At 46.8% G+C, this 22,826-nt stretch overlaps 1 protein-coding gene across 6 annotated transcripts in view; it reads left to right on the top strand.

Annotated features, from left to right (window-relative positions):
- The window catches only part of LOC116463341 (solute carrier organic anion transporter family member 3A1), a 326,247-nt gene that overhangs the window by 244,858 nt on the left and 58,563 nt on the right, over positions 1-22,826 (top strand). For all 6 annotated transcript variants that reach the window (XM_032146404.2, XM_058434558.1, XM_032146403.2 and 3 more), the window contains exons 3-4: positions 8,321-8,419; positions 17,784-18,047. In XM_032146404.2, the coding sequence (XP_032002295.1) occupies positions 8,321-8,419; positions 17,784-18,047 (363 nt within the window). The remainder of the gene's footprint in view (positions 1-8,320; positions 8,420-17,783; positions 18,048-22,826) is intronic.

Raw genomic sequence — 22,826 nt, 5'->3', positions numbered from 1 at the left:
AACCTGTGTGGGGACGGCAGAGGTTCCAGTGAGCTGAGATCAAGCCACTTCACTCTAACCTGGGTGAAAAAGCAAAACTCCATCTCAAAAAAAAAAAAAAAAAAAAAAAAAGAAATCTTTCTCTACCCCCAACATCATGAAGGTACTTTACTCTGTCATTTTCTAGAAGCTTTTATGTTTTCCTTTTCACACTTAAGGTCTCTGGTCTCTGATCCATCTGGAATTGATTTTTGCACGTGTTGTGAGGTGAGGCTCATTCCCCCCCCCCCCCCCCCCCCCACTCCGCCCACCGCCTATAGTTGCAAATTGTCCTAGCACCATTTATGGAAAATGCCATTCTCTCCCCCACTGTTTTGCAGTGCACACTTTGTCATAAAGCAGGTGTCTGTAAGGGTGTGGATCTGTTATTGGGCTTCTCTTTTGCTTCATTGCTATATTTGTTATTTCTTGTGCCAGAGGCACCTTGGCTTTAAAAGAAGTCCTGACACCCAGCGGGGAAAGTCTTGACGATAGTTGTGCTTCTTCAAACACGTCTAGACTGGTCTTGGTCTTTAGCATTTCTATGAACAATTTAGAATCAGCTTGCTACATTCCGCAAACACAAAATGTTCCCTAGTACTTTTATTATCTATTATTATCTTTTTTTTTTTTTTTTGAGATGGAGTTTCGCTTTTGTTGCTCAGGCAGGAGCGCAATGGCGCTATCTTGGCTCACCGCAACCTCCGCCTCCCAGGTTCAAGCAATTCTCCTGCCTCAGCCTCCTGAGTGCCTGGAATTACAGGTATGTACCACCATGCCCAGCTAATTTTGTATTTTTAGTAGAGTCGGGGTTGTCTCCATGTTGGTCAGTCTGGTCTTGAATTCCCAACCTCAGGTGATGCGCCTGCCTCGGCCTCCCAAAGTGCTGGTATTAGAGGTGTGAGCCACCACACCCGGCCCCATCTATTATTATCTTATATCAGTAATAGTATTAAAGTTGAATAATTCTTCCTGGACCAGAAAATTTCAAGTTTCCAGTTGTATTTTCCAAATTCTTCTGGTTACATGCACCTAGCCTAACCCTTTATGTAGACTTAGTGAGTCCCATGGTCGGATTGCATCTAGAAGGAGGTACATCGAGTGGGAGAGTCCACAGTGCAGACAGAGACATCTGCAGAGGGACTTGGGGAAAGAGCACTGGTCAGGGAAAGAGGAGGTTTGGATCTGGGTCCCAGCTCTGCCCCCAACTGGCCAGGTGAGCTTGGGGAAACTGTCGCCAAGAAGAGTCGCTCACTCCTTCCTCTGCATGGCCACTGTGACTAGTGCTCTCAACCACACATCCTTTCAACAAACGGCGAACTTACTGTCCATCAGCACCGGGGCGAAATAGGAATATAAAGAAGAATAAAGCATCATCTCTGCCTGAGGGGCTTAGCATCTACAACACTGTCTCTTGGACTGTGCTGCAGTCAACACCAGGACTGAGAAATGACACACACAAAAATGTTTTGTGGTCAAATAAGTAACACAAAACCTTTGTGCAATATTCCATTCATGCATATTAGCATTTATGAGATCTGAGAAGTCTTGGAGTTTAACCCAGATTTGCTTAATGATTGTATTAGTTTTCTATCATTGCTGTAACAAATTATTGCAAATTTAGTGTAAAACACGAATTTGTTATCTTACGCTTCTGGAGGTCAGACATCCATATTGGGTCTTACTGGGCTAAAATCAAGGTGCTGGCAGGGCTGTGATCCTGCATGGAGGAGAAAATCTGTTTTCTTGCCTTCTCCAGCTTCTATAGGCTGCCCACAAGCTTTGGCTCATGGCCATCCACCATCTTCAAAGCCAGCATGACCAGTCAGCTCTTTCTCATGCTGCCATCTCTCTGGCTCTGCCATCACATCCGCATTTCTGACTCTGACTCCCTCTTCACATTTAAAGGATCCTTGTGATGAGATCGTGCCTATGGGGACTCTCCAGTATAATCTCTTAATCTACAATCTTAATTCCTCTTGGTCGCTTAAGGTAACATAGTTGCCTTAAGGGATTGGGATGTGGAGGTTTTTGGGGGCCACTGTTCTTCCTGCCACAGTAGTGGAATCCCTGTGAGTCCACTTACCCCAGCTTGCTTGCTTGCTTGCTTGCTTGCTTGCTTTCTCTTTCTTTCTTTCTTTATTTTTTGAGATGGAGTCTCTCTCTGTCACCCAGGCTGGAGTGCAGTGGCGTGATCTCGGCTCACTACAAGCTCCGCCTCCTGGGTTCATGCCATTCTCCCACCTTAGCCTCCTGAGTAGCTGTGACTACAGGCACCTGCCACCACCCCTGGCTAATTTTTTGTATTTTTAGTAGAGACAGGGTTTCACCGTGTTAGTCAGGATGAACTTGATCTCCTGACCTTGTGATCCGCCTGCCTCGGCCTCCCAAAGTGCTGGGATTACGGGCGTGAGCCACCGCGCCCGGCCACCCCAGCTTTATTAAAGCACATCCGATACTGTGTGGCGCATGGTGTGGAGGACTCGGTGCAGGGTAGGGTCTTTCTCTAGCGCCTCACCATCATGTACTGTCATCTTGGTACTGCTCCTGACATCATGTGATAGATCTGTGTTTGTTGCCATTCTTCAAACTCCACAAGGGTGAGGTTTTCATTGTTTTGTTCACTGCCATGTCCCATAGTGTTCACTGTTGCTAACACAGTCCTAGCAAGTAGGAGGTTCTCAGTGGGTATTTGTTGACCAAGAGCAGTGGAAAGTCTTTCTAATAAGACAGCAAGCTTCTTGAGGGCAAAATTCTTGTCCAAGTCATCTTCTCTTCCCCAGGGTCCAGAGGTGGCTGGTGCTAAATTTAAGGATTGTATAGTGAGGGAGAAGGCAGACTCACCACCAGGAAGTCTTGCTGGAGGTCATTTTCTTAAGGAATTTGCCGTAGTCTATACCTGGACTAATCTGTCATGGGCAGAAACTCTTCGTCATCTGGGCATAAGTTGAGATAATAAGCTTCTCAGGCAAATTTGCAACAGAGGGTCCCAAACTTGCATGGCTCACAGTGTCCTGAGTCCAAAAGAAATACGTAATGGTTTTATTTATCGGCCGGGCGCGGTGGCTCACGCTTATAATCCCAGCACTTTGGGAGGCCGAGGCGGGCGGATCACGAGGTCAGGAGATTGAGACCACGGTGAAACCCCGTCTCTACTAAAAATACAAAAAATTAGCCGGGCGTGGTGGCAGGCGCCTGTAGTCCCAGCTACTCAGGAGGCTGAGGCAGGAGAATGGCGTGAACCCGGGAGGCGGAGCTTGCAGTGAGCCGAGATTGCGCCACTGCACTCCAGCCTGGGCAACAGAGACAGACTCCGTCTCAAAAAATAAATAAATAAATAAATAAATAAAAATAGTTTTATTTATCAAGCGTTTAGGCTCATACTACTTAATAAGTGTTTCTATCCTAACAACATAGAGGAGCTGCTTGAAAAACATGATACATATCAACAGAAAAAATATATATATTTTTTTTAACCATAATCGCTTACTAATGGGATGTGTGTCCCTGTTGGTGACTGCACAGTTTCTGAAACCTTGGAATCAGATTGGACACTGCCACCCTCTTTTTCTGTTGCATATTGATTTCCACACTTGGTTTTCTCACAGCAACTATGGAAAACTCAGCTCACAAAGATGTGATGTCATTGAAAGAAATCCAGTGTTGAAACCATAGGCTACCTTGGGATAGTAGATTCATATGTCCAAGAGATGTCAAGTATTGCTATGTTTTCCTCAAAAACCCAAAATATTCTGCCTTACCCTTGTGAGTTCACTGCAGTACCCAGTGGAGTCCCAGCACACAGCCTGTAAACTGCAGATTTGTGCTAATATAATTCACTGAAGGCCTGTGTGCAGACCAGAATGCCAGAGCTAGATCACCATGAGGGGGCACTGCGTTCAGCCCCTGATCTTGTCCAGCCGTCTCATCCCTGGGAGGCTGGGTTAGCAACCCATTGTGCTTGGCTTGGCAAGCAGCAGAACAATGAGGTGGGCTCCAGACAGCCAGTCCAGTCTGGACACAGACGACGCTTGAGATTTCAGCTGCTTCCCAGCAAGAACTCCTTCCTGGGCCTGGCCTGCTCCCAGCTCCAGCTCCTCTCCCCCAAAGATAGCTTTAGGAAATGAGGTATGGAGGATGTCGTGAGCTTTGGAAAGAGAAGGACTGGGAACCCAGGAGGGTGCCAGCCCCCATTGTTGTAGGAGAGACACAGGTATCATCTATTTAACAAACCCTTCCCTGGGTCTTCCTGTGTGCCAGACACTGTTCTAAGAGGTTTGCAAATAGGAGGTCATTCAGTCCTCACCACAACCCGATGAAGTCGATCTGTTATTACCCCCAATTTACAGAAGAAGAAACTGAGGCACGGGAGGTTAAATATACCTTGCCCAAAGGTTCATGGAGCTGGGAAGTGGTAAAGCTGGGATTTGAACCCAAGCTGTTCATACTCTCACCTGGACTTTCCCCTTAGGGGGTTAGAAAACCCGGGCAGTCCTTCCCACTGTGCTGCTTTCTAGCAAGGTGCTGGGGCCAGGTGCTGAACCACTCTAAGATTCTGTTTTTCGGCTGTGAAACAGGCCCCGTCAACTTCCCCCCTGGAGTCATTGAATGGCTTCCAGGAGATTAGGCAGGTAAAGTGCTTTCTATTATCCAGGGTAGTAGCACAGAAAGCCTTCAGGGCTCCCTGGACTAGGGAATCCCAGGCTCTCCTCCCCACCGACGTACATGAACCTGGAAGACAGCAGGGGGCAGCACCGGGCCGCTGCAGAAGGTTCTGCACCTGAAGGCGCGGGCCCTTCATTCCACAGGGATCCTGCGTCTCAGTACCTGGCAATCTGCCGATCCTCCATTCAGGCAGAACATTCGAGGTGGCTTTGCCAAAACAAGAACAAAATCACAGCCCGGCAGGATGAATTAAGGGGGAAACCAAGGAAGCAAGCTCAGCATAACCGTTGTGTGAGCTCAGAACCTGCCTTGCACATCTGGGCCCTCCGAAGCTGCCCGTTTCAGTTGTTGTCTTAAGATACTTCCCGATGCATGAAGGCCCCTCCCACGTCCCACCACCGGCCTGTCCTTTGAAAAAGGTTCGAACGCGTCGCAGGTGGAGGTTTACCTTGAGGTCTGTGTGAGTAGGAGTGACATAGAAAAGTGACCAGAGGTTGCACCTGAGGAAGAAGATGCCGTTTATACCAAAATACATGTGCACAATGTCTTTGGTGTTTGGCATGGGGTCCTATCAACTCCGTCCTGTTCCTTTTTGGGTTATTTTTGTTCAGCTGAAACCCAGATGAGAACAGGACCTTGAAAAAGCCACAATCCAAACTCTGGAAACCCACACCTTCTCATAGAGGAATTTGGTGGAGAGGCTGCCTCAGGGTGTGGTGTCTCCACAGCAGGCCACTGCTGTTCCCTGTTCAAGCCACCATCCCCACTCACTGGCCCATCTGGGCCCTGTGCGCCTCCTGGAGACAGCTGAGGCCGGCAGCTTGAGGGACGCCCCTCCTTCTCTGCAAGAGGGTAGGAGGCCTGGGACCCCTGCTGTGCTATGATGTCTGGCCAGTCCTCACTTTCAACTCTACTGTCCCCAAGCATGGGGGTATCAGCACAGTCTCAATGCAACCTCTTCGGCTTGTTTGTTGTTTCTGTTTTTCCAAGGATACTGAAGGCTTGGTCCTTTGACCTATTAAGTATTAATAATAATTCTCATTAGTCTGTGGGGCATGGATCAGTGATGAATACATTGCTTGGGGGGATTTATTTAAGGGAAGAAGGCTTATGATTATGGGTGATGGGGGAGGTGCCGGGAGTCACAGCAGATGGTGAGTCAGAAGGGTAGGCATAGCACCCTTGGCAAGAGAATTGTATTCCCGTGCTCTGCGTGTCATCCTTTTGGGAAGCGCTAAGCAGTGAGTTTGCTGAGCCATCTCTAGAGTGCCCGTAACTCTGACTGATGGCTTACCACAGACTGCAGCCTGGATGGGAGGATGTGACTGGCTTCAGGACTTTGCAGGAATCTCTCGGGTCTAGCGTGGGTGCCGCTGCTGACTTCGACAACTGCTCTCCGTGCCCTCTACTTCCTGCTGCTTTCTCAGATCCTCTTCCTGCTGCTCTGCTCCCTAACCACAACCCCACTAAATAGAGCCCCCTAATTCTCGTCCATCCCTGAAAGATATTTTCCAGTAACATCCGCTGCCCCCAACTTTATGTGCTTGGTTATCTTAAAGTTATGACAAACCGGAGATAATGTGCTAATCCTGTGAACGTCACTCCTCTCCAAAGTGACACATTTTCATTTTTTAAAATGCAGCTTATTAACAGAAATAAGATTCTGCAGTTTCTGGTTGGCTGTGGAGTGACTATTTGGAAACAGTGGAACTTCCAGATTTCTTCCGATCCAAGTAGGATTTTGCTAAGGGTGGACTCAGCCCTGTTTCTGTGATATAAAACATATTTTCTTCATTCTTTCCTTCATCAAACATCTCCTATAATCCCTGTTCAAGTGACTGCTTCAGGGTTCTGGGTTCCTGTCTGTAAATGTGTGTTCGTTCTTGCCTTGCTATAAAGAAATACCTGAGGCTGGGTAATTTACAAAGAAAGGAGACTTGAGTGGCTCAGGGTTTTGCAGACAGTACCAGAAGCATGGCGTTGGCATCTGCTCCTGGTGAAGGTCTCCAGAAGCTTCCAATCATGGCAGGAGGCAAAGGGGCAGTAGGCACATTATGTGGCGAGAGCCGGAGCAAAAGGGAGAAGGGGAGGTCCCAGACTCCTTTAAACAATCAGATCTTGTGTGAACTGAGTGAAAGCACACTCATCATCAAGGGGGCGGTGCTGAGCCATTCATGAGGGGTCTGCCCCCATGATCTAATACCTCCCACTAGGCGCCGCCTCCAACGTTATGGATTACACTTCAACATGAGATTTGGAGGGGACAAACATGCAAACTATATTATGTGGCTTCCTTTGCCCAGTATTTAAAAACCATTTGCCTTCCTCTGTGTGGTTTAAGTTGTTTTTCCCCACCCCAAGTCAATGAATGAGTTCGGAGGAGGGAAAGCTTCAAGTCAGCGAGGCCAGGATTTTTACTGTTTGGTTCAACGCTGAATCCCCAACCCTGAGAATAGTACTTGGCACATAGAAGAAGCTCAGTAAAACTTGATTGAATGGATGAATATGTGATTGGTTCCACAATGACATCACCGAGAGAATTTAGGGTGAGCTGGTCTACCCCTATGAACAGACTAGGCTGGAGAGCTACCGTCCACTGGGCTTAGGTTCCCGGCAGTGACATTCATCTCACCCTGCTCTCCAGGTGCCCGTGTGGCCTGTTAGCACCCAGCCTTGGAGCTGCCTGGGTTGGAATTACCCATGCAGTTGGCCTCATCAGATGGCCAACTTCTAAAGGGAAGGGCCACTTTCTTGACTCGTATTTTTGCCTCCTGGGCCTGGAGAACTGTCAGTGCTCAAGAAATGTCTACCAAATTGAAATTTAAATAGATACAGCCTGTGGGTTTGAATTTGGGACCAGTACTTTTCCCAGAATGTCCTAAAATTTCTGTGTAAAATACCAGGTATTGTATCGATCAGATACTTAAGCACTGCCCAGAGCCTGCCATATTCTCAAGTCCTACAGAATCGCTTAATTCCTGAACAGCTGTTACAGCCACAACAACAATGGAAACAGATAATGACTTCAAAACATGGAGAGAAATTGAAGAATTGAAATTAATAAGTATGTAATTAAATGTTAGATATTTACCATTGTTGTGTGAACTTTGTTATTTGCTGAATTTCAGAGTCATGAACGTTTTATTATATTTGAAAATAATTTGTGGCGTAGATTATCCTCACTTCACAAAAAATTCCTGAGTTTGCACAGTGGGTGTCAAGGGATCTTAGCCAACCATAAATTAAATGAGTTACATAAAACTAAATAAATGTAAAAGCAAAATTATAAAAGTCTTTTCAAAGTGTGGATGGCAGAAAAAATATTTAATGATAGATGTGGATGTATTTTAGTATGTTTGATGTAGGGTGAAGTCCTCTAAAAGTAAGGGACACAAATTTCAAAGCAACCTACCAAAATACTATAGAATTATAGCATAATATACAGTGCTTTCATAGAGTTTCCAAAAATTAGAAATACAGGCTTTCCCCTCTAGGATTTTTAGATTAATTCCTAATGTCATTGGTAAAAGCAGACCTCTCATCTCATCATTATAAAATAATCTCCTTGACCTTTGGTGATTTTGCTCATCAAATAGCCTCTGTTTTGTAATCTATTTCTTTCATCATCTTCTTTCAGGAATCCTGTTCACGATGCTGGTATTTGGACCAGCCTGCGGGTTTATCCTGGGCTCTTTCTGTACCAAAATCTACGTGGATGCGGTCTTCATTGACACAAGTAAGGAATATATCTCGATGTCTACCTTCCATCCACAAGCGTTTCCTCCCTTATAAATGTGGCTTCAGCCTGTGGGTTCTAAAACCTTCTTGCTAAGAGACAGTCTTGATGCCTCTGCCTCTGTAGCTGGGGCTCACCCGAGATTAGATGGAAGAACATGGGTGTTGGTTCAGAGGGCCTGACTCGAGTCTTGGTTCTGCTAACATCTACCTAGAGGCTGAATAACCCCCGATAGCTGATTTTATTCCTCAAATCTGTATTTTCCTTATCTGTAAATAAAGGGTAACAATAATTATATCTGACTGGCAGATAAGAATTTAATGACAGTGTCTGTGTGGAAATACTTGGCATAATGCTCATTGAGTGGGGGCCCATTAACCTATGTGAGGATCCTACTTTCCAAACCAAAAGTTGGAGCCTGTGTTCTGGAAGTGCAAGTGTACGAACGGGGTCAATGAGACAGAATATTGGAAAATCCTTTTAGAAGACACTGTTGTGGTGGCCTTTGTGAGGAAATATCCACATTCAAAACCATTTTAAGCAGAACCTGTGTTCTTAGCAGGAAGTGCAAGTGCATTTCTCAGAATACCCTTGAGTTCCCCAATCCATGATTGTGGGATTGAATGGGATGCTAGATCGATGGGCTAGACTATGCTGTGGTGACAGACAGTCCCAAAACCTCAGTGATTTTATCTAAGGTTTATTCCTTGGTCACACTACATGTGCAGTGTAGGTCGGCAGTGTCAGGGTCAGGGAGACTCGGCTCATCGTGGTGACCTGTAGATCTACTCTCAGGATCAATAAGCATTCTCAGCCCCTCAGGCCCAGGCCCACAGAAGTTCCATCCTGACCCCAGCTTGCACAGTTACCAAGGCAGGAAACCAGTTTTACTCTGGCCCTTGAAACCTCTACTCAGAAATGACATACAATGTTTCCCTCATATTTCATTAACCGAAGCAAGCCATGTGGTGTATTGGTTTCCTGTTGCTGCATAAGAAATTACCCCAAACCTAATGACCTAAAACAGCAGACATTTCTTATCATACAGTTTTTCGTATTTTTTTCTGTGGGTCTGGAATACAGGAGCAGCTTCACTGGGCAGTTCTAGCTCAGGGTCTCTTATGAGGCTGCAGTCAAGGTGTTGCAAGGTGGCAACCTGGTCTTGGGTCATCCCAAGGCTCAGCTTGGGGTGGATCCACTTCCAAGCTCACTGCCATGGGCCCACAGGAGGGGGCTCCCTCACCGTGACACCCCTGAAGCAAACAACCCAAGAGAAGGTGAGAGAGAGCACCTGAGGCAGGAGCCACAGTCTTTTTATGACCTAATCTCAGAAGTGACATCTCATTACTTCTGCTGTATTTTGTTTGTTAGAAGCTAGTCACTTGTTCAGGTTTACTATTGAAAGAGAAGCGATTATTACACAAGGACTGGAATGCCAGGCAGCAGGGATTTTAGGGGACTATCTGGGTCATTGCCTACCATGTGCCGTCACATCTCTACCTTGTGTCTGAAAAAGAACACTATATTTCTGTGTAGTTTAGCATGTAGCAAAACCATATTTCCTTTCTCTCTGAAAACAGAGGGCGAGAAGTCATTCCAGCCTTTGCTTCTCATGCCGATCTATCCTCAGGATCAATAAGAATTCACAGTCCCCAGGTTCTCAATCCGTCATCTCTTGACAGTGCTAAATTTACTAATTCACCCCAAAGAAATAATGTGGTTTTAAATCCAATCAAGTCGCTTTGTGATTCACTCCATTAATCCCACTGATATATTTATTTGTAGCTAATGATGTTACAAATTTCCAAGTGGAAAAAAAAAAAATCAGAGGCAGCCCTATTTATATATACTTTTAAAGTGCTGAGTCTGTTCGGAAGGTGATTGAGTGCTGGTGTTTTGCAGCCATCGGCTGGCCCTTTGAACCCATTTTCTAGGGAGTGCCGTAAGGGGTGGGCTGGGAAGAGACAGGACGCATGAAGTGAGTCATTTTCCATCTTGCTCGTATAGACAGGCCAGCTTCCACCACTGCACCCAAGGCAGCACAAGACAGGGCCAGCAGAGGGGATAGAGAGGAGGCATACTCCTGATGCAATGGGTAAGCCACCTTGAAGGGTAGCAAAGTGGCCAGGTGGCATATTTTGCCCTCAGTGGTAACAGTGGTGGCCTTGAACCAAAAGCCTGTGAATGACCAGAATATCTGAGCTGGAAAGAGCCTCAGACGTCATTCCTTTCCAACTCTTTCCTTTTACAAATGAGGAAACCGAGTCACAGAGAGGGGAAGGGATGTCCCCAATCCAAGGAATGTATCTCCATAAAACCCAGATATCTGGAGCCTGCCTGTGGAGATTTCACTCACCGAACTCTATTAGGAGAATGAAACGGCACCTTTTCTCAGTGCCTGAAATGACCAGCGGGTAGACAGATGGCTGGAGGGGGCTTAGCCCATCCACTCCCAATTCCCTCCATCTGCTGAGGCTGTTCCGTCAGCCTGGAATGCTGTTCCCATCTTACTGTGTTCGGCATCTCTGTCTGCCCATTAAGGCCCAGGGTGGAACCGGTGTGATCCATGGTTCCAGGCTCATTGGCTACTTGGTGCGTGCATGGATGTAAGGCAGGTGGGCTCTTTTCAGTCCCGTGTGGGCATCTCGCTGATGGCAGCCTTCCCCACCAAGTTGATAGCGGACTTCCCTTTCTGTTTCTAAAGAATGCAAGGTGCATTGTCAGTCATGGTCTTTGTTTGCATCCTTCCCGGAGGCACTGTGAGGCACCGTGTGGCACAGCTCTTTACCAGTAGAGGGCAGAAGAATATCATTTATCCTATTTAGGGAGTCAGCCATAGAATTCTGTAGTTTCCAGCAGTTTTTATTGTTTCTAATCTTGTGACTGAAACTTGCCGCCTGCAGGTGGATTTGGGCTGTATTTGAGGAGGGGATTCTTAATTTCTTTAGGGCCTACCCTATCTTTTCCTTGCTTTCCTAAAACAGTGCTCTTCTCTAGGGCTGTCCAATGTATGGGAACATTGCTGTAGGCATTAATAGACAAGGGCCATACACGTGGACACATGTTTCTGAAGTCCCCACTGAGATCGGCGTCCAGGAAAAGCAGCAGCCTGAAATTTGTAGGGAAGCAGCAAGGCAGGTCCACAGAGGGCCCTTATTATGGGGTAGATGGAGGAGAGAAGGCGGCGTCTACCACACAGCCTGGTGCCAGCATTGAGAGGAGAATCCAGTGAGGAAGGCTGGTTGAAACTTGTGAGTAGATGCAGCTGGGGGTGCCAAGGAGGGTTGGTTGTAGACATGGGCCAGTTCTGGGGTGAGAGCCCCCACGGGGCACCTTACCTGGAGGTCCCAGCTGGCTCCACTTAGACATGGGCTGCTTCTGCTGCTGCCTTTCATCCATGTTTGATCCCTACGTGGTTCCCTTTGCTCCTCAGCTCAGGGAGAATAAATCCCTCCCCTGAGAGCTGGGGGAAGAAATTATGGTGCCTCCAGAATTTCTTTTTTAGGTTCTTTGTTAAACTGAAACCCAGGTGAGAACAGGAACTTGAAAAAAAGGACTTAGTAGCAGAGTACATATCTAATCACTGCCTTGGCCAACCTTAACTATGTGGGTTTATTACAAAAAGATTAGTAGTAACAGCAGCCATGAACTGGTCACTTATTAAAGCTGTACATAGATTGCCTCATTGGAGCCTCAGCACATTCTCATGGGAGTGTAGATCCTACTATTAGGTGAGGCATTATCATGCAGTGGTTAAGAATTCGAGCACTGGAATCAGACTCCATTTGAATACTGACTGTACCCCTTATGAGTTCTGTGATCCTGGGGACATTGCACACACATCCTGAGTCGGTGCATGGATGGCATGAGTTACTCATGCAAAGCATTTAGCACAACGCCTGGCGTATAGTAAGCACACAATAAATACTTACAATAAGAAATCCGAGAGGTTAACAGTTTCCACAGCTAGGGATAGAGCAAGGATTCATCCCCAGGCCTGTCTGACCTCAAAGCCCCACTCTTAACAGAACAGCTGGCTTCCCTGAAACATCTCCAGAAATTTAGCCAGAAGGCAGCTCCCTTCCATGGATAAAAGCCTTGCTGAGATGACCTAGCCTCACCAGCACATCCGTGCAGACTTATCCTGAGGCACACACCAGCCGGCCTCGCAGAAGGCTGCATGGCGTTTGCAGCCGGAACAAGATGTGGCCATCTGTTTGCTTCACAAAAAAAGGTCAACAGACTGAGAGCCTCCTACTCTGCCGTCCTGAGGGCTGGCTGCTACTGCTAGATTCCTTCATTTTGGGCTAATTAGCCCAATGGCTGGGATTCTAGATGTTCAATGCCACCCTCCAGCCTTAGCCCCTTCCTGTCTCCAGTTTCTAATTAGGTTCGTAACTTAATGATACTCTTGGAATTCTTGAGTCCCGTAGCAAAAGTTTGGCAACATAGGTTAAAAAAATGGGTAAATGAACTACCAAAAAAATAAAAAAATAAAGGTCCATATGGCCCAGGAATAAGAAGTAAATGTCCCCAGTTTGCTTTGATCTGCTCTTCTGACAATCTCAGGTATCCTCATGAGTGTGTGGGTGGGTTGGTTGGTTAGTTTTAAACTGGTTTAACTGTATTTTCAGTGACTTTTCATTTGATCTTGGAAATGGGTGGAAATCTCCATGAGCCCCCTAGTTCAGTTGACCTTTGACAGAGCAAACAGCTGTCAACAGCTCTCAATTTACCCAATACAAGCAACAAATAAGAACAACCTAAAAATCGGATACAAAGAGTGGAAGGGTCAGAAAAATTGATCTTGTAAGGCCGGGCATGGTCTCTCTCACCTGTAATCCCAGCACTTTGGAAGGCCGAGGCAGGTGGGTCACCTGAGATCAGGAGTTTGAGACCAGACCAGCCAATATGGTGAAACCCTGTCTGTACTAAAAATACAAAAGAATTAGCCGGGCGTGATGGTAGGCACCTGTAATCTCAGCTACTTGGGAGGCTGACACGGGAGAATTGCTTGAACCCAGGAGGTGGAGGTTGCAGTGAGCTGAGATCTCACCACTGCACTCCAGCCTAGGCAATAGAGTGAAACTCCATCTCCAAAAAAAAAAAAAAACAAAACAAAACAAACGGAAAGTGGATCTAGAAAAGGAGAAACACCTTCTATGCCTGTTGACACCTATGTCAAGACAAGTCCAAGATGTGCCTGGCTTCATGACATATTTCATGGTACACCCAGTGTATGGCTCTTTGCTCTACTCTGCAACCCTTTTCTCCTGTCCCCTTTACCAGACTTCCCTCAGAATGAAATGGTATCTGTTCTCATCATCTGGAATGACCACGGGGTAGATTAGTGGCTTGATGAGGGAGTTGAGCCTATTTACTTAGAGACCCCTGAGTGTGCCACACCTTGACTCAGCCTGTTCCCTCAGCCTGGCATACTGTCTCTACCTCATTTTATTCAACATCTTTCTTCACCCATGTGTCTAGTTTTGTTGGCAAATCAATGCATCTAAGTAAATGAGACAGATTGGTGCTTTCAGTTTTGTTCTGGGCATCTTACTGAAAGCAGCCCTTGCCAGAAGGCTGAAACTGCAGCCATTTTTTTAAAGTTAAGACACTAACTAGAACCAAATAGAGAGGTAAAGAAGTTTTCAAGCCTTCCTCCCTACCTTTATCTAAAACAATACTTTTGCTATGCCAAGCCTGCCTGAGACTGCTGTTCTTATAGAACATGGATTTTTATTTCCTAAACCTTTTGTACTAGTCAGGGTAGGCTAGGTTATGTTGCAGTAACAAACAGCTCCCAACTCTCAGCAGCTTAGAATACCAAAGGGTTCTTTCTTCTTTGTGCTAGATCCAATGCAGGTCAACAGGGACATTTCGTTTATTGTAGCCTGTCAGATACCATCTTAGGAGGAAAGGGGAGGTGGAGTCATGCACCAGCTCATACACACTTCCACCCAGAAATGATACATGTCCCCTTGCTCACATTTCATAGGCAAAGCTCTGTGGCTTATAGTTACACCTAACTTCACAGAGTGAGGAGGTGTCATCCTCCTTGTCCTCAGAGGAAGAGGATCCAGTGCAGACACTGATAACATCTACCACACCGTCCTCTTCCAGCCACACAGAGAACTCTCCCTCAATATCCCTAGTTCTGAAACAGTGTCTGTGGAGCACTGACGGACAATTGCCAACAGGTGGAGGGAGATTTTTCACCATAACTAGCCAAAATGCCTCATAAAGATAATATTTGTTAGCTGGGCACAGTGGTTCACACCTGTAATCTCAGCACTTTGGGAGGCCAACGCGGGTGGATCACCTGAGGTCAGGAGTTCAAGAGCAGCCTGGCCAACATGGTGAAACCCCATCTCTACCAAAAGTGCAAAAATTAGCCGGGCATGGTGATGGGCACCTGTAATCTCAGCTACTTGAGAGGCTGAGGCAGGAGAATCGCTTGAACCCAGGAGGTGGAGGTTGCAGTAAGCCAAGATCACACCACTGCACTCCAGCCTGGGAGACAGAGCGAGAATCCACCTCAAAAAAAAAAAAAAAATTAGTATTTGTTATAGAGATGGACAGAGGCAAGACATTTCTCAGACAGGTCCAACCATTAGTTGTCTTCCCCAGATCAAACTCACCAAAGCCTCCCTCGCCCTCAGGGCAGCACACTCCACAGCTGAGCTGTTTCCCTCAGCATGTTATTTCTCTCTGCCACAGTGCTCTGGATAATTGAAATGGAGAAAAAAAGTCAATACTTCCCAAAATAGTCAGTGATGAGTGTCTTGGATCTACAGAATCCTGCTGTCCACCATGTTCACGCAGGCCCCGTCTCCTGTCCTTGCCCGGGTGGCAGGCGGGCTTTGGTTCTGACACAGGTGACATGCCCTTCCCCATCTTTCAAACTGTGAGCCAACGTCAGCCTTCCCCAGACATACACATACCTACAGGGAGCAAGTTGACACGTTCACACAAACCACCACCTCCCCCATCGCCATGCCTCTCCCTGGGTTGTTTTCTCACACATAGAACAACAGAGTCAGTAACTTCCTAAAATATGACTTTTCTAATTTTGTTCCCCCAAACAACTGCTAGGATTTCTCTCTCTTTACCCGCTCACATCTGCCAGCTTTTCAATTCCCCCTTTATGGAGCCTGGAGACGATGGAGGGAAATACTTCAGCTCCCTTTTGCTGTCTTTTGTTTTCATTCATTGCGTGGCAGCAGGTGAAGAAACACAGTAAGTGACTAGTGAAAATATTCCTGTTCAGCTACCAGAGGCAGTTTCACTTCCTTGTGTCTTCCCTCATTTGCATAAAGATGCTTTCAAGATCACCTTGTGTTTTCCCATGCTGTACCCTTTTTTAAAAAGATCCCTATTTTGAGATTCTCATTTATATACATATATGTACATAAAAGTGAGAATAACAAGATCTACTCTCTATATAAAGAGCCTACTATGCATCAGGTGATTCTTGCTCATTGCCTGTCATCCTTGCAACCACTCTAGGTTGAAGCTGTCTTAATTTTGCAAATGATGCAGCTAAGACTCAAGGAGGGTAAGTAACCTGCCCAGTGTCACATGCTAGTAAGTGGCAGAGCTGGGATTCGCAAGTAATCTGCCCAGTATCACATGCTAGTAAGTGGCAGAGATGGGATTCAGCCCCAAGTCCTCAAAGCTTACACTGTCCCCTCTCCAGCATGTAGCTATGCAGAAACATCTGGTCCATCGTAGTGCTGTTATTGCTGCTGGGTGTATGTCAGCATCTCCAGGACAGTGACTACCAGTGTTCCAAAGGCCACTTGCTACCTACTGGAAGAGCTGGTGGCCTTAGGCTCATGGCACAAAGAGCAGGAATTGATCATTCACCTCGGGCCCTATAGGGAGCCCAGAACAAAGTCCAGACATTGAAGAGGGGCAGTGGAACAGAAAGGTGAGAGTGTGGACCTTGGCATGTGTATACCTGTGTTGCGTTCTTCAGCCCCGCGAACCTGGGCAAGGAACCTAACCTTTCTAAGTCTCAGTTTCTCCATCTATAGAAAATAGAGATAATAAAAGTCCTGCCTTGTAGAGTTATGGGGAAGGTTGGCTGGAACAGTTAAGAATGTGCTCTGCATAATGCCTGGTGCAGAGGAAGCCTTCAATAAATGATGGCTGGCATTATCATTAATGCTAGCTGAGGAGGCTTCAGGGAGAGCATTTTATGAATGCTGAAGTGTTCATCTGGTGTCTGCGGTCATTACTCTTCCCAGAGCTGTCCATCCATCTGGTCCAGGCCTGCAGCCCTGTTGGTCTTACCTCATACACCATTGCCCAGACCTCCCCAGTTCTCCTTCCATGTTCCAGGGGCATGGTTTATTATCAAAGAGACATTTCTAAGCAGCTCACCTGGGAGCCACGCTGTGCAAGGCAGTTGTAAAGAGAGAGAAAGAGAAAAACTGTACCAAAGGGTAAGCTGAAGTTTATTTTCTTGTGACTTAGCTGGCACAATCAAAGAAATAGTGGTACAACGCCACCAAACCACATGCATAGCACCTTTAAGCACATGAGTTGGCTGCAAAGCTTTGTATTAGAGAGCTGGTGCCAAACCACAGGCCATCAACAAGGTTGGCATTAATTAATTAATGCATGGAAACAAAGGACCCTCACCATAAATAACAGGCTACCATCATCTGGGTGCCCAAGCATGTGCCAGGCTCTCTTCTGAGCATTTTATGTCTGGTGTGGTCATTTGATCTTCCCACTAAGTGCTGCCATCATCATAGATGTTATACAGATCAGTAAACTGAGGCATAGAGAGTTCAAACCACTGGCCTAGGGTCACACAGAGACAAGGGAGTAGGACTTCAACCCAGGCAGCCTGGCTTCAGAGGCCATACTCTAAAACCCTATTGTGTGCCTCCCCTTATGAGCTGTGAACCTAATTTAAGACAGTGAGTGGGGCATTGAGTGGGATCTCATATGAGCTGCTTTTTGGAAGCCAAGAGTGAATATACCTGGTGAAAATCTACCTCTGAACAATAAACATTTCCTTGTGTTTCTTTGAGCACACCTTGGCAGCTCTGCCAAGCCAGTTTTAGCCTAAATTCAGAGAATGTCTGGCTTCTCACTGTTTTTGTTTAGACTGATATAAACATAGGGTAGACAAGAAAATTAAGGAGGGAATGTGATCAGCCTCCGGCTTTGAGAGAAACAGAGCCGCTGGTGTGGAACAATAGGCTTCGCAGCCTGGCAGCCAGTGTTTCCGACCCCAAGTCATTTCTAGAGCCCTTGCCCTCTCTGTTCAGCTGACTCAGATTCTCAGCAAAATCCCCAGTGGTCCAGGCTTCTTTTCTCCACTAAGCTGTGCTCTTTCCATTTGCAGGTAACCTGGACATCACTCCGGATGACCCCCGCTGGATCGGAGCCTGGTGGGGTGGCTTTCTGCTCTGCGGTGCCTTACTCTTCTTCTCTTCCCTCTTGATGTTTGGGTTTCCACAGTCCCTGCCCCCGCACTCAGACCCCGCCATGGAAAGCGAGCAGGCCATGCTCCCCGAAAGAGAATACGAGAGACCCAAGCCCAGCAACGGGGTCCTGAGGCACCCCCTGGAGCCAGACAGCAGTGCCTCCTGTTTCCAGCAGCTGAGAGGTAAAGGTGGCCTCATCTGCCTCTGCTCAGAACAGTAGGGGGATTGGGATGGGGGTGATGAGTGAAGGGGTGGCACCCAGGACTGGGGTGCTCGGGGACTTGGTGGAGGCAGAATAATACTGGCTTGCATGGCTGGCCTCTACCAGCCAGGTGCTTAACTTATTCCTGAGAAGTAAGTAACCTGACTTGCTTAATAAAAACAAAAATAGCTACCATTTGTTAAAGGGACCCAGTGGTTAATACAGGACCTGACATTTAATAAACATAAATGTCTTTAGAAGGAAGCAAAATAGTCTATGGAGCTTTTTTGAATTCTTTCAGGCCACCTATAAGCACCTGGAAGCAATAAAGGAATTTTAAAGTTGGCTTCCTTTGCCTGATATCAGCATTCTTTAAAAAGCCACCTCCAGCCGGGTGCAGTGGCTCACATCTGTAATCCCAGCCCTTTGGGAAGCCAAGGCAGGTGGATCACTTGAGGTCAGGAGTTCAAGACCAGCCTGGCCAACATGGTGAACCCCCATCTCTACTAAAATACAAAAATTAGCCGGGCTTGGTGGTACGTGCCTGTAATTCCAGCTACTTGGGAGGCTGAGGCAGGAGAATCACTTGATCCTGGGTTCAAGCTCACCAGAGATTGCAGTGAGCCGAGATTGCGCCACTGCACTCCAGCCTGGGTGACAGAATGAGACTCCATCTCAAAAAAAAAGCCACCTCCAAATTACATTTCTTTAGATTCACTTTGTCCTTTCATTGCCTCCACTAAAGATGAGAGATGTTTTCCTGCAGAAAGAAATATTAACCCAGTCTTAATGACACAGTCACACTTTAGGATGCAGCAAAGCTCTTGCTATCATTTTTTAAAGAAAAAAAGTGCAACTTTTCTGACAAAATGGTGAAACACAAACAATGATGCAGAATGAGAATGAGAACCAATCTGTGTCCTCTAAGGTTGCCTTGGCTTGGAATGTCCCCGTCCCCATGCACATGTGCTTAATAAAAGTCTCACTTCCAGCAGCCCCCAGGCAAGGAAGGTGCCTGCGATTCCCCTAGTAGCAGGAGAGTGATGCCTGCGACTCCCCTAATAGAACAGCCATCCATAGAAAGTGTCCTGGTAACTAGACGACTAGGAATAAATTGGGCAGGCATGAAAGTGTGGCTTTCAAAGGACATCCTGGCCCTGGGCGACTACAGCGTTTGCAGGTTGCTCCCCATCTCTGGATGATGACCTGGTTTCCCTAGGGCTCTGATTGTAAAAGCTGCACTAGTAATCACTTATCTTTCATCTCTGGGAATAAAAAGATGAAAAAGATACAATGGTGCCATCAGAGAACTCACCATCCCACATAGGACCAGGCTTGCAAGTCAGCAAAGGCAGCCCAGTGTTTTGAGAACCGTAATAACAAGCAGTACAGGTGGTTACAGAAATGCAGCAAAGAGGCAGAGAGAAGCCCACCGCTCCTGGGTCAGGAGTCACAGGTGGGGGAAGGGTCAGCGGCAGAGCTGAGCCAAGTCTTGAGGCCTGCCATGGCTTCAGCATTCTTCGGTCATGATTCAGTCGCTCATTAACTCATTTGTTTTATTCCATCGGTAGTTACTGAGACCCTACTAGGTGCTGAGCACAGCCTTGACTAAAGCGATTTATATTCTGGAGCTTATATTCCACTAGGGTGCAATAGGCAAGGTCAGAGCAATGACAACGTAAGCAAGCACTGGGTGAGCTGCCGTTGAGCTGACAAGTACACAGTCAGGTAGACAAGTCGGGGACCCGCAAGGCCATATTGATTACAAATTGTGATCTGTATACACACAGGCTTCGCTTCTGACGGTTAATGATTTTAATTTAGAATGAACAATTCCCAGAGGCAATTGGTCCATGATGGACTAAAAGGATGTCTCAACAGGAAAGGAAGAAAGTGTTTCTGCAAGATTCCTTAAGAGCCAAAATACAGTGAAATGAGCTATTATGCTAATAAACACATTTTACATGTGCCAGTGCAGGAAGTGCGGCCACAGTCGTTTACATGATTTATTTCTCCATGCGAGACACATGTTTTTGCTATATGAGTTTTTCCACCAAAAGCACCATGCAGTGCTCCCTGGCATTCCAAAACCCTTCATCCAGTTTGCATCCTGGGAAACCCACGCTGCAAATGCACTTCTATACATGCAGTGTGTTACACATTTGTGGGTTTAAATAAGCTGAACAGCGTTGCATGTATACGTAGAACTGACTTGGCTCCTAAAACCTCTGTGTTGCAATTTCTCATCCGTTTTGTCTGAGCTTGCAAATGGGTTTCTTCTTTAGCCATCAATCTGTGTCCCCTGCCATGCTCTGCAGACAGCAAAGGCCCCTGAGAAGAGCTGGCATTGCACCAGGAAGAGCTCTTCCAGCGCCCTCTTCTCTGGAACTTAGAGTCTTCTCCTGCTCCTGGGAGAGAATGGGGCTGTCTGCTTTGAGGCAGACCCACCTGGGTTAAAAAGAAGCTCAGTCGCCTCTTAATCACGCAGCCTTGGCCACATCACTTAACTCCTCTCAGCTTTCACATGTGGTGTCTGGTTTAGTCTTTACCAAAGCTGTGTAAGGTCGGTATCACTGTTTATTCCTGTCTGTAGGTGAGAAAACCAAGCTCTGGTGATATGGGGCTTTGAGTCTGTGGTTCGATTTTAAGAACATTTCCCTAAAAAAAGCGGGCTTCAGAGGTCTGCTTCCAACAGTCAGCCATCAATTGGGTTTGTAACCCTTATCCAAAGCTGAGAGAAGGAAAGCCCAGAGTCTTGCTCCAGGTCAGCCTGGAAGTCCCCATCTTACAGCAACAGCCCCATAATCATCTTACCATGCAGAAAGCAGATGAACAAATGCTTGGGTTTGTTAAATGCCAGTATCTCCCTGATGTGGGGGCCTGCCAAGCCGAGGCACATTTTTACTTCTCAGCTGTGCCACCAAATAACTTTTCCTTTAAGACCTGGCTCTGGCTCTGCTCCTCCCTGATCTTGCATTTTGGATGGCCTGTTTTTTACACACCTCACATTCATCCTCTTGTGTCCTATCCTCCCCTTTCCTATATGTTAAGCCGTGTGTGGGCAAGACTGCACCTAGTGTGCTGAATCTAGCAAATGCTCAGAATTTGCAGAATTGCTTGTGAGAGGCTACACCTGGAGGGAAGAAGTTCAGGGACTGTAATAGACAAATGTACAGTATCATCATCAGATAGTATATTAAATAGCATCTCCACAGTTTTGTGCTTCATTGTAAGTTGTCTCCAGCATCTCTTGCCCTGAGAGACCTTTCTGCAGCCACATGTCCATCTGCCTTCTCCCTCCAGCTCTGTACAGTTCCTGGAATGCATCAGGCAGTCTCTTGTTTGCTGCTATTTCTCCCTGGAATGCCCTTCTTCCTTCAGTTCACTTCTGGGCTGGACTCTGTTCTCACCTCCCCAGGAAGCCCTGCAAAGCCCCTCTGTGTACCTGCCCCTATGTACCCGGTGCTAGATTAGCTGCTTTCCTCTGAGTTCCACAGAATCCCTGCAAAGCACCTGTGAACACATTACCGTGGCAATCTCTCTGCTTGTCTGTATCTGCCCAAAGATTATACATTTTCCAGGGATGAAGCTGTAGTTCATCTGTTCATTTCCAATGCACAGAACAGTGCATGGCATGTAGGGTGATACTGGTTGAATGAAGTAATAAGTGAATACTTTCTTGCCAGCCTGCATGTATGTATAGATGTGGACACGTGCACAAGTAGCAGGTAATGATTGTTTTTTGTGCACTGTCATATTTCATCCATGTAACCTTAGGAGGCATCGGTACAACTTACCAGTAAGGCAAGTGAGGCTTGTAGATGGAAAGGAAAGGCATTTGAACCCGGGCGAAGGCTCCAGTGTCTGTCTTTTTAACAATGACATTATGCTGCCACTTCTGACACTAAACGGACACTCTCTTAAAGAATAAGTGGCATCAGCAGGTGCTAACTGACTTCTTAGCAGAGTGTACTAAAACTACGGCTGCTGGCTGCAACAGCACAGATGTACCCTAAAATGACGGGGCTTCCAGACACAGCTGCAGCCTAAAAGGAAGGGAAGAACCAACTCCCTGCAACCATTGGCCTGTCCTGACCCTCTGCCAGGTTTTCTAGCTGGGATGAGTATAACCGCACCAGAGGTTTAAAATCCAAAGGGAGAGTCCTGCCTTTGATCACTGAAAGAGAGGGCAATCAAAAGCTGAGCACTCTTGTCACTGAGCGCTTCACGCTGACTGCCGAGTGGTCTCTTCCTGTCCCAGAAAAGATAGCAGGTGCCAGCAGGTGCCAGCTGGGTGGGCAGGGCTGGGGCCTCAGGCTCAGAGTCTTTAAAGCCACCACCCAAATCTAGGAGATGAGTTATGATTTCCAGAGCTCTTGCATCGACCTCCCATTTGGCCCCCACAGGTGGCTGATGGGGTGGTTATGTTACTAACCTCTGTCCTGATCAGTGATCAGGACACCAAAGCTGGCAGGTGGTTGGGGAGACAGGGAGGGGTGAGTGATGTTAAACCGGGTACTTAGATTCCCTTGGCTGGGCTGGACCTATTTCTCCAGATTCCAAATCCCGTGCTCTTTCGCCTGTTTCCTGTAAGGGTTCACTAAATTGTTCATAAACTGATGAAAGAGGAGAAAGGGAATCAGGCTGGGGCCCATGTAACAAAGCCCTTCCTGTGTCTGAGAAACTTACACTTCTGCTCAGCCTTTCCCCCCTCCAAAAGAGGCCATGCAGAGCCCAAGCTCTAGAGAAGGTTCACCTT

The sequence above is a fragment of the Hylobates moloch genome, unplaced genomic scaffold (genome assembly GCF_009828535.3).
Source record: "Hylobates moloch isolate HMO894 unplaced genomic scaffold, HMol_V3 SCAFFOLD_33, whole genome shotgun sequence".
NCBI lineage: Eukaryota > Metazoa > Chordata > Mammalia > Primates > Hylobatidae > Hylobates > Hylobates moloch.
Note: the sequence above shows the minus strand (reverse complement) of the source record. Positions and strands in the feature narration are given on the sequence as shown.